Source organism: Macaca thibetana, chromosome 11, assembly GCF_024542745.1.
Source record: "Macaca thibetana thibetana isolate TM-01 chromosome 11, ASM2454274v1, whole genome shotgun sequence".
NCBI lineage: Eukaryota > Metazoa > Chordata > Mammalia > Primates > Cercopithecidae > Macaca > Macaca thibetana.
In genome coordinates, this window is record NC_065588.1 from 48,387,998 (window position 1) to 48,399,410 (window position 11,413).

At 54.3% G+C, this 11,413-nt stretch overlaps 1 protein-coding gene across 1 annotated transcript; it reads right to left on the reverse strand.

The window, feature by feature from the left end:
• Positions 1–1,322: 1,322 nt before the first annotated feature.
• On the reverse strand, positions 1,323–3,574 carry LOC126931596 (cleavage and polyadenylation specificity factor subunit 6-like). The gene is made up of 2 exons (XM_050749991.1): positions 2,989–3,574; positions 1,323–2,760 (listed from the first exon to the last, which is right to left on the reverse strand). Exons 1-2 carry the CDS (start codon positions 3,572–3,574, stop codon positions 2,225–2,227), a joined length of 1,122 nt encoding a protein of 373 aa, XP_050605948.1. The 3' UTR covers positions 1,323–2,224.
• Between the last annotated feature and the right edge of the window lie 7,839 nt (positions 3,575–11,413).

The window sequence follows — 11,413 nt, forward strand, 5'->3', positions numbered from 1 at the left end:
GGAGAAGGACAGCAGGAGGCCCTTTCTGCTGCCCAGCCGGAGCTCATGCGGCTGGGAAGTGAGGGAGGCTGTGGGATTCCCCAGCTCAGGAGAGACGTCAGGCTGGCTGGCTGGGAGGCTGCCTGGTCCTGCACTGACGGGTGGATGAAATGACCGTAACTGGGGAGTGATGGGCTCAGAGAAGTGAGACAGAAAGGAAGCCGGGGGCTGTGGAGGGGCCAGGGGAACCCAGGAGAGTTCCTCAAGAGAGTAAAACAGCCAGAGTGCAGCGGTGTGCTGACCCCTGGTGGGGACCCCGGAACACTGCGCCTCTCGGAGCCCGGACCATACCAGGTGGAGAGGGAGACAGAGCAGGGCTCTCCCATCAGCCAACCGCTGGGAGCAGCCTCCCTCCCTCCTTAGAGCCCACCTCTTCAGCCCTTCCTCAGCCTGCTGCAGGCTCGTACAAAGTGGAGCCTCCCCTGAACCCCACAACCATTTATCTGAAGTGTTCAGACACCCTCCCAACGCTTCTGGTCCCCAGGGCCTCTCCTCACCCCACCACCCAGATTGTGGGCTCCCAAGGGAGTGAACCCCATCTCACGCCAGCACTGATCGAAGGCAGGTACGTCTGCATGAATGAATGAGCAGTTGAGTTCAGAACATCTACCTAAATAACTAAATGACTCCAACCAACAGATCTTCTCTGCACAGAGAACCCTGTGTGGTATGAAAGCTCATGGACTGGGGTTGATAGCGGAGAGGAAACATACTTTTCAACTGTAGGATGCAAGAGTGTTTTTATTATTTATTTATATTTTATTTTTATTTTTAGAGATGGGTCTTGCATGCAATCAATATGGGGACTTCCCAGGAGCAGGAGACCACCAGGTTGCCTAAGACACATGAATTTTTGCTTTCAGGGACACCTCCTAAGCTTCAGTGATCCTTCCATCTTGCAGTTTGCCTTTGTGGGGAGAACACACAAATTTATGCAAAAAGTAAAAATGCAAATACTGCCTCTGGGTCTCTTTCCCAGTTGCTCCCCTACAAAATCACTTAGCCTTTAGTGTCTCACAGTTGATCTGGTCCACTCAGCAACCCACAGAGTGACAGCCCACCCAGGTCCCAGCATACATAGCTTCTTCTGGAGCCCCCCAAATCTCACTCTAATTGAGGGCTTGGCACGAGCCACTGTCTCTGAGGAGTGTGGTCTTTGGGCAAATAAGGCAAGACCAGTGGTTGGCAGCTACAGCAGTCAGTAGGGTGGGGAACATTTAACAGCAGATAGGGCTGTACTCCTACCCTTGCCATTCTTTTTTCCCTTTCCCTCCCCCTTGCAATTCTTTTGTTTTTTGTTTTTTGAAACAGGGTCAGCTGGGTGCGGTGGCTCACGCCTATAATCCCAGCACTCTGGGAGGCTGGGATCACTTGAGGTCAGGAGTTCAAGACCAGCCTGACCAACACGGTGAAACCCAGTCTCTACTAAAAATATATAAATTAGCCAGGTGTGGTGGCACATGCCTGTAAACCCAGCTACTGGGAAGGCTGAGACAGGAGAATCGCTTGAACCTGGGAGGTGGAGGTAGCAGCAAGCAGAGACTGGGACACTGCACTCCAGCCTGGGCAACAGAGGGAGACTCTGTCTCAAGAAAAAAAAAAAAGAAACAGGGTCTTGATGTGTGGTCCAACCTGGAGTGCAGCGGTGTAATCATAGCTCACCGAAGCCTCAATCTCCTGGGTTTAAGCGATCCTCCCACCTCAGCGTTCAGAGTAGCTGGGACTACAGGCCTGTGCCACCACGCCAGGCTAATTTTTGTATTTTTTGTAGAAAGAGGTTTTGCCATGTTGTCCAGGCTGGTCTCAAACTCCTGGGCTCAAGCAATTCTCCTAACTCGACCTCCCAAAGTGCTGGGATTACAGGTGTGAGGCACTGCTCCTGGTTCCCTTGAGATTCTGATCCAGGAGTTCTAGGGTGGGCTGGGGCATTGGTATTTTTAAAGCACCCTAGGTGCTCAGTGAGTCTTTATTGAAAGGATGCTGACTCAAGATGATTCTGGAGACCTCTGAGCTTCCTCCCACACAGATCCTTAGGGCTCTAAATACTGGCCGAACTCGGCCCCCTGAGGCTGTGTCTTCTTGGGGAGTTAAGGACCTGTGCCTCCCACTGGCCCGGAACCACTTTCTGCTTCCTGGTGTAAGCTTTGGTATGGATGGTGGCCGTATCCCTAGAGACTGGGAGCTGTTAGAGGGCAGGGATCCTAGCTGACACATCTGCGTCCTCGCCTTGGTTGGAGGGGGTATGGGTGGGGGCGAGGGAGGAGATGGGGGCGGGGCTCAACACAGTGTCCAGCCCCTGCCGGCTGGCTGGGTGTCGCCAGTACTCAGGGGCGAGGTGGGGGGAGAGGAGGCGGGGCTGGGGCGCACAGCCGGAGGGGGGTCCCTGCCGGAGGCTGCTCTTTACGGGTTCCCGTCTATACCAGAGTTGGGGCTCAGCTCGGAGACATGGGACAGGTGGAGGTGCTGGGGGTTGGAGCCCCACGCGCTGCTCAAGAGGCTGCAGACTGGCCTTCAAGGCCTGGGCTAGACTGCAGCGGTTGGGGGCTGGCGGTGCTGCTCGGGTGGAGTCCGCCGGGCGCCGCCCTCCCTCTCCACCCTCTCCCGCCCCGGGGCCGGGAGGCTGTGGGTTGAGCTGCAGAGGCCAGCTCCCTCCTGGGCGTGCCGCCGCCGCGATTCGGGTGGGAGCGCAGAGGGGGCCTCGGGGTTGTGCTTTGCTGGGATCTGGGAAGGAAGTAAGCGGCAGCGCCGGAGTGAGTAACCGCCTTCCGAGGCAGCTAGTCCCGCCGCCTCAGGAAGTCCCGGCGCCATAGCGCACCGCCGCCCGCCACGCCGGGACCTTCCCCTCGCACTAGCCCGCCCCCACCCCGCCTCCATCTCGCGCTCCCAGCCGCAGACGCGGGCGCTTCTGCACGCTCAACCCCTCACCCACGGAGACGCTCAACCTCTTACCCACGCAAACCCCGGCCCGCCGGTGACCTCCCTTGAGGCTCCTCCTTCTGCTCTGGCCCAGCCCATCCCCTGCTGCTGCTCCTCCTGCCCCGGCCCAGCCAGTCCACCGCCCTCCCATCCCCAAGGCCTCGAACCCCAGCCCGCCGAGCCGCTCCTCACTGGGTGCTGTGGTTCCCCGCTGCAAAGGGGCGGGTCCCGGTAGGGGGCGTGGCCCGGCCGACTTGCGGGGCGGCGGCGCCCTCTGTCGGCAGACTCGGGAACTGCCACACTCGTCACCCCGCCCCCGGCCCTGCTCCCAGACCCGCCTGGACCTCTCTGCCAGCTCCCCTCTCTCCAGGACATGCGCCTGCAGGACTCGGAACGTGCAGAGGTCCGTCCTGGCCCCAGCCATGCCACGGGCTGTCTGAGAGAGAGTCGCAGCCTCTCTGAGGCTTGGCTTCCTTTCCTGTGAAATGGCTGTGGTGAGGAGCAAACGCTCAGCAGTGAAGAAGGACACTTTGTAACCGCAAAGGAGCCTGTGAGTGTGAGGTATGGTTGTTATCAACGCTAAGGGTAGTCTCTTGCCTTCTGCGGGGGTGACGACCATCCTTCTCTCTGCTCCAGCCCCACAGTGGAAGGAGAGCATAAGTCACCTCCAGAGATTATCACATGTGGTGGATTGCCTTCAGCCTTTTTTCTGGGTATAAAATATACATATATGTATTTTAATACAATCGTGGCCATTCTCTACGTACTGTTCTGTACTGCCTTTTTTTTCTGTCTCTCCAAGTGCTTAACTTATGGTTAAAAGTCCGGATTCGGCCAGACAGGTGGCTCACCAACACTTTGGGAGGCCAAGGCCAGAGGATCTCTTGAGCAGAAGTTCAAGACCATCCTAAGCAACATAGCAACACCTCGTCTCTACAAAAAATTTTTTTTAATGATTTGAGTGTCGGTTGGGCGCAGTGGCTCACACCTGTAATCCCAGCACTTTGGGAGTCGGAGGCAGTCAGATCACGAGGTCAGAAGATAAAGACCATCCTGGCTAACACGGTGAAACCCCGTCTCTACTAAAAATACAAAAAATTAGCCGGGCGCGGTGGCGGGCGCCTGTAGTCCCAGCCACTCGGGAGGCTGAGGCAGGAGAATGGTGTGAACCCGGTAGGCAGAGCTTGCTGTGAGCCGAGATCTCACCACTGCACTCCAGCCTGGGGGACAGAGCGAGACTCCCTCTCAACAACAACAACAACAACAAAAATGATCTGATGTCTCTAGTCACAGCTACTCGAGAGGCTGAGATGGGAGGCTCACTTGAATCCTGGAGTTCCAGGCTGCAGTGAGCCGTGATTGTGCCACTGACCACTGCACTCCAGCCTGGGTGACAGAGTGAGATCCTGTCACAAGAAAGAAAGAAAAAAAGAAAGAAAGAGAGAGAGAGAAAAAAGAAACAACCAAAAAACTAGAAACAGACAAACCTGGATTTAGGGCCTTGCTCTGTGACTTTGTATTTCCACCCTTGAGCAAACCACACAAGCTCTACCTTCCTCAGCCTCAGTTTTCTCTTCTGCAAAATGGTGGTAATGACAGGAATACCCACTTCACAGGCAGCGGTGAGGCCCTGCACACAGCCCAGTGCATGCTGGTTAGGCCTCTCCTTTTGCTTCCTGAGCCTGCAGGAGCTCTGCCTTCTTCATGCACCACGTGGTAAGGAAGGAGCTGGAGGCCTCCGCCTCTCGGACCTTGCTCACTGCTCGCTGCTTTTTTTTTTTTTTTTTTTTTTTTTGACAGAGCCTCGCTCTGCCCAGGCTGGAGTGCAATGGCACAACCTCGCCTCTCTGCAACTTCCGCCCCACGTTCAAATGATTCTCCTGCCTCAGCCTCCCGAGTAGCTGGGATTACAGGCGCCTGCCACCACGCCCGGCTAATTTGTTATATTTTTAGTAGAAATGGGGTTTCGCCATGTTAGCCAGGCTGGTCTCGAACCCCTGATCTCAGGTGATCCACCTGCCTCGGTCTCCCAAACTGCTGGGATTACAGGTGTGAGCCACTGCACCCGGCCTCTTTCGGCACTGCCCTTAACCACATGGGCCTCATTGTTCTTCCGGCATACCCAGACTTTCCCCATCTCAGCGCCCTCCCACTCGTCCTGTGTTTCCATGGGCTTTCCCCGGGTAGGGGCCTTTCTTTCCCTAGCTTTGCTGAGGTCCCTGCTAATTTGTCGCCTCCTCGGAGAAGCCCTGTCTGGCCGTTCCGTATCGCTAGCGCCCTCTATCGTTCTCTAGCAGCTCACCCGGTTCTGTTTTTCTTCATTTTACTTCTCGTTGTGTGCCGTTCTCTTACATATGTTTTTGTCTTTATCCTTCCCATGGAAGTCACCTCCATGAAAGGACGGGGCTTTCCGAGGTTCTTTTCCTCTGTGGTTCCTAGAAGAGGGCCTGGCACATAGCCTGCCTTGGCTAGCTTTTTGCGTGAATATGAAGGGATCCACCTTCCTCCCTTATAAGAGGTAGCAGTACCTCCTGTTACCAGCAGAGGGCACCACCGCACAGCACTTGGGGGCCGCAGGGGCTCCTGCTGGGACGGGAAATATTTATAAAGCCCATAGGCCTCTCCTCCCATAATGTGGGCGCTCCACAGCTGGGACCGGAAGCAGGAGGGCCCCCTGCGCTAATCTGCCCTGGCAGCACTGAGCTGGCACGCCCTGGGTGCATCACCCGGTGTACTCTGGTGCCCAAGGTCGGAATACCCTCACTGGTGGCTTGGACACACCCCTGAGCAGCTGATGCTTCTGTACAGATCACACCCCGTCCCGGGCTCTCAAAATGAGGGCAATGACATGAGCCACACTGCTCGCTCACGGGTTTGCTGTGAGGTCGGGACAGGAGTGCAAATGTTTTATGAATGTAAACATGGGACAAATATAATTTATTGGTAGTACAGCAGATTGACAACAAAAGAGGAGAGAAGATAAAGTATTTAAAGGGAATTGCAAGGCTAAATGAAGGTGGGAATTAAGACAGTGAAGGAGAACGAAGAAGTTAAAAATAACAATTACCTTTCACCAAGAGCTTATTAGGAGCCAAGGCAGAGGAAAGTGATCTCCAAACATTGTCTAATTATAGCCAACACTTACATGGTGCTGACCTCATGCCAGGAACTCTTTAAGTGCTTTATGCATAAAAACTCACTGGATCCTCACAACAACTCAGGGAGGTAGGTCATATCGCTGTCCCGTTCTACACGAGGAAACTGAGGCCCAGACAGCTTAAGTGACTGGCCCAAGGCCACGTAGATAGACAGGGCTGGGCAATCTGCCTCCTGGAATGTGCTCTTAAAGCCCCACGGTCACAGCCACACCAAAAGGGAGAAATTATTATTTTCATCCCATTTCCCAAGCAAGAAACTGAGCTCAGCAGATGTACAAAGCCTGCGTCAAGCCACACTGAGAATATGTGTATTTGAGCCCAGCTTTACCACCCACCAGACTAGGCCTGCAGGAGCTAGGAGAGGGCTTCAGGAATGTGCATAGGTTCTCTCAGAGGGGCAGCAGCAGACATACCCACTCTGCCTCTGAGGGTGGAAGAGAGGGTGAGAGCACAGAGGCTGGGCAGGGCTGATGGGGTTGAGGAAGAGGCTGCTTGGTGGCCTCAACTCCATGGAAGGAAGGTGGCCAGGCATCTTCTGGACAGGAAGTGAGGGGTGTGTTGACAGGCACAGTGGCTGTCCACAGGGATTCTAGCCAGAGCTGTGGGCTCCCCACAAATCTCCACAGGGAGACTAGGGACTGAGGGGCAGGCCTTACAGTGGGAGGTAGGAGCAGCCCCATCCCTACCACAAGTGCCCCTAAGCCCCGCCCCGACTTCCAGCCAGTTACATAAGCTGCTGCATACCCAGGCCTGGAAATAGCTGAGGCTGTACTGGCTGGGCTAGGAGACGTGATGAATGGTCCCCAGGAGCATCAGCTGACCACTCTGTGCTCCTGAAGTGACCTGAGGGCCTGCCAGCAGCTCGGGTTACCCAGCTCTCCCTGGGAGGCAGCCCTGCCTGGTCTGCTGAGGATGGCTCTCATGTGATTCTGTGTCTGGACATTTATGGTTCGAGCGCCTGTGGAATGGTCCCTCTCCCAAGCCGGAGCAGCTAAGGCAGCTCCCAGCCACGCCGTGCCCACTGGCAGCCTCCAGATGCTGGCAGCCAGGGCATTGCCCAGAGCAAGTACTTGGATCTCTGCAGTCAGCCAGCACTGGGAGGGCTGAGAGCTTTGCTGCTCTGGGTCCTGTGCTAAGGGCCTCCAAGAAAAGAGGAAGAGGAGCCTGAGAAACTCGGGGTGCACGTGGGGACTGCAGGTGTCATTACAGGGCTGCATTCCACCCACATCCCCATGCCTCCTGTTTCACAGCCCACTCTGTCACTGAACTCGTGGCCCTGGACACAGGGGGGCACCCACATACTCTGATGCCCACTGCAGAGGGCAGAGCCACACCCCCCCCAGGGACTAGGAATATGCACCCTTACTTCTGAGAGTACCATGGCTAGGCTCAGGAGTATAGGAGGGCATTCTCCCAGCATATGGTGATCATATGTTAAGAATTACGATTGTGTTGATCAGGTGCAATGGCTCACACCTATAATTCTAGCACTTTTAGAGGCTGAGGTGGGAGGATCGCTTAAGTCCAGGAGTTTGAGACCAGCCTGGGCAATATGATGAAATCCTGTCTCTACAAAAAATACGAAAATTAGCCAGGCGTGGTGGCATGTGCCTTTAGTCCCAGCTACTCGGGAGTCTGATGTGGGAGGATCACTTGAGCCCAAGAGGTTGAGGCTGCAGTGAGCCAAGATTGTGCCACTACACTCCAGCCTGGGTAACAAAGTGAGACCCTGTCTCAAAGAAAAAAAAAAAGAGAGAGAGAGAGAAGTATGAATGATTATGGCTATGCCAACTCGACACCTGCTTGAGGGGCCGGGCACGGTGGCTCACGCCTGTAATCCCAGCACTTTGGGAGGCTGATGCAGGTGGATCATGAGGTCAAGAGATCAAGACCATCCTGACCAACATGGTGAAACCCTGTCTTTACTAAAAATACAAAAATTAGCTGGGCATGGTGGTGCCTGTAGTCACAGCAACTCGGGAGGTTGAGGCAGAAGAATTGCTTGAACCCGGGAGGCGGAGGTTGCAGTGAGCTGAGATCAAGCCACTGCACTCCAGCCTGGTGACAGAGCAAGACTCCGTCTCACAAAAAAAAAAAAAAAAAAAAAAAAAAAGATACCTGCTTAAAAAACAAAAAGACCAGGCCGGTTGCAGTGGCTCATGCATGTAATCCCAGCACTTTGGGAGGCCGAGGTGAGTGGATCACGAGGTCAGGAGTTCAAGACCAGCCTGGCCAAGATGGTGAAACCCCATCTGTACTAAAAATACAAAAATTAGCTGGGTGTGGTGGTGGTGGTGGGCACTTGTAATCCCAGCTACTTGGGAGGCTGAGGCAGAGAATCGCTCATACCTGGGAGGCGGAGGTTGCAGTGGAGCCGAGATCATGGCACTGCACTCCAGCCTGGGCGACAGAGCAAGACTCCATCTGAAAAAAAAAACAGACCAGGCCGGGCGCGGTGGCTCAAGCCTGTAATCCCAGCACTTTGGGAGGCCGAGATGGGCGGATCACGAGGTCAGGAGATCGAGACCATCCTGGCTAACATGGTGAAACCCCGTCTCTACTAAGAAATACAAAAAATAGCCGGGCGAGGTGGCAGCGCCTGTAGTCCCAGCTACTCGGGAGGCTGAGGCCGGAGAATGGCGTGAACCCGGGAGGCGGAGCTTGCAGTGAGCTGAGATCCGGCCACTGCACTCCAGCCTGGGCTACAGAGCGAGACTCCGTCTCAAAAAAAAAAAAAAAAAAAAAAAAAAAAAAAGACCAAAAATCAAGTTCTCCCTAAAAAGATTAATGCTTTAAGTGAAATTATCTCTCTATTATTCCCCAAATCCTTTAGTGGAATAGGCACAATAGGCACTCCCAGGGAGCTAGGACCTGTTTATTTTGATTCCAGGACCCTCTGACAGGTTGGAGGCCCCCAGCTGGAGAAGTGTGGGACATTTTCTAAAAGAGCAATGGAAAGTGAGTGAGTTGCCCCACCTGCCTGACCACTGATTGCCTGTCCGATGACGGGAGGGACACACACATGCACACACGCTCCACCTCTCTCCTTGGTGCTCAGATGTGGGGGCAGAACTTCTCTGCAAACTCCTGCAGCAGCATTCCCTGCAGACCCCTTGCCTTTGCCTTTGCACCCTCCTTGTGGGCCTGTGGGTCCTGGAATTCTGACCCCATGTCCAAGGCACAAGGGAAACAGGCCCCTAACGTACTCCAAAGATGGCCAGTGTGGTGGCCCACACCTGGAATCCAACATTCTGGGAGGCCGAGGCGGGCGGATCGCTTGAGCTCAGGAGTTTGAGACCAGTCTGGGTAACATAGTGAAACCCCGTCTCTACAAAACATACAAAAATTAGCCAGGCATGGTGGTGTACGCCTGTAGTCAGAGCTACTTGGGAGGCAAAAGTGGGAAGATCACTTGAGCCGGGGAGGCTGAGGCTGCAATTAGCTATGATTGCATCACTGCATTCAAGCCTGGGCAACAGAATGAGACCCTGTCTCAAAAAACAAAAACAAAAACCACATACACACACACACACAACAGAACACCAGAGAGCTAAGGAATACCTACCCCTCTGCCAGAGAAACCTGTGTGGGGAAGGGCTTGGCTTCCTTCAGTTCCCTCCTGCCTGCCTCATGTCTCTCCAGGCACTCTCCCTTGAGGGTTGTCACCGGTAACCAGAGCTGGCTCCGCTGGTGAGGGCAGGAGCAGCGTTACTTAGCAACAGGCACAGCACACAAAATCCAGCTAATCTGGGCTGCCCGAGTGGCCAGCCCTCCCACAGTCTTCAGGGCGGTGGCTGCTGGCCATCAGCACACCCCTAGAAGTGGACACTTATAAACTGCTGCATCTTTCTACCCCAGCAAACCCTAAGTTCCAGCTTGGGCAAGAAGGACTCTTCTTTTCTCCACCCTCCCAGTCCCTCTCCCCTTTCTTAGGCCCTGTCTCCCTTCACAGTATCTGCAGACCTCTCTGAGGCAGAGGTCCCAGCTCTGCAGCAAGCCACGAAATGAAGGGCAAATCCCTTCACCTCTGGGAAGCTCAACTTCTTCTCTGGGAGGCAACAACATAGCAGCTCAGTGTAAGGACTCTGAAGCCACACTGGTCTGGATGCAAATCCATGCTCTGTTGCTTCTTAGCTGTGTGGCACTGGACATGTTTACTTAGCCTTTTATTTATTTTTTATTTTGTATCATTTTTTGAGATAGAGTCTTGCTCTGCTGCCCAGGTTGGAGTGTAGTGGTGCCACCTTGGCTAACTGGAACCTCCACCTCTCAGGTTCAAGTGATTCTCCTGCCTTAGCCTCCCAAGGAGCTGGGATTACAGGCGTGGGCCACCATGCTGGGCTAATTTTTGTATTTTTAGTAGAGACGGGGTTTCATTATGTTGGCCAGTCTGGTCTCGAACTCCTGACCTCATGTGATCCGCCTGCCTTGGCCTCCCAAAGTGCTGGGATTACAGGCACGAGCCACCACACCTGGCCTACTAACCTTTTATAGCCTCAGTTTCCTCAATGCTAAAATAGTGCCCACCTTAGACGGCTGCTGAAAGCAGAGACAAAGGAAAGAAGCCATCAGCACAGAGCCTGGCACAAGGGCCTGTGGAATGGGCTGAGTGCTCCTCTCGCCACACCCCCAGCTCTGTCCCCCTTTAGTCACTGGGCTCCAGCCACTTGCTTTACTCTGTTGCTCTAACAAGCCAGTACTCTTTCATTACTGTTTCATCTCCCTGCGACTTATCACTTTCCCCTAACTCTCCACTGACAAACTCCCCTCAGTTTATTTATTTTGAGACAGGGTCTCACTCTGTTGCCCAGGCTGGAGTGCAGTGGTGCCGTCACAGCTCGCTATAGCCTCAGCCTCCTGGGCTCAAGTGATTCTTTCACCTCAGCCCTAAAGTAGCTGGGACCACCGTAACACCAAGCAGGCTACAGTGGCAAGATCTAGGCTCACTGCAAGCTCCGCCTCCCGGGTTCACACCATTCTCCTGCCTCAGCCTCCCGAGTAGCTGGGACTACAGGCGCCTGCCACTACGCCCGGCTAATTTTTTGTATTTTTAGTAGAGACGGGATTTCACCGTGTTAGCCAGATGGTCTCGATATCCTGACCTTGTGATCTGCCTGCCTCGGCCTCCCGTGCTGGGAATACAGGCGTGAGCCACCGCACCCGGCCAAGCGGGCTATTTTTTAATTATTATTATTTTTAGTAGAAACAAAGTCTCTCTATGTTGCCCGGGCTGGTCTCAAACTCCTGAGCTCAAATGATCCTCCCATCTCGGCCTCCCAAAGTGCTGAGATTACAGGCAT

Excerpts from the sequence above, each read along its gene's own strand:
- LOC126931596 (XM_050749991.1), bottom strand. The coding sequence starts at position 3,574 with ATGGTCGTCACCCCCGCAGAAGGCAAGAGACTACCCTTAGCGTTGATA. Across the intron at positions 2,761-2,988 it reads GCGGGCCGGGGTTTGCGTGG|ATCCCAGCAAAGCACAACCC; the intron begins GTAAGAGGTTGA and ends CTTCCTTCCCAG.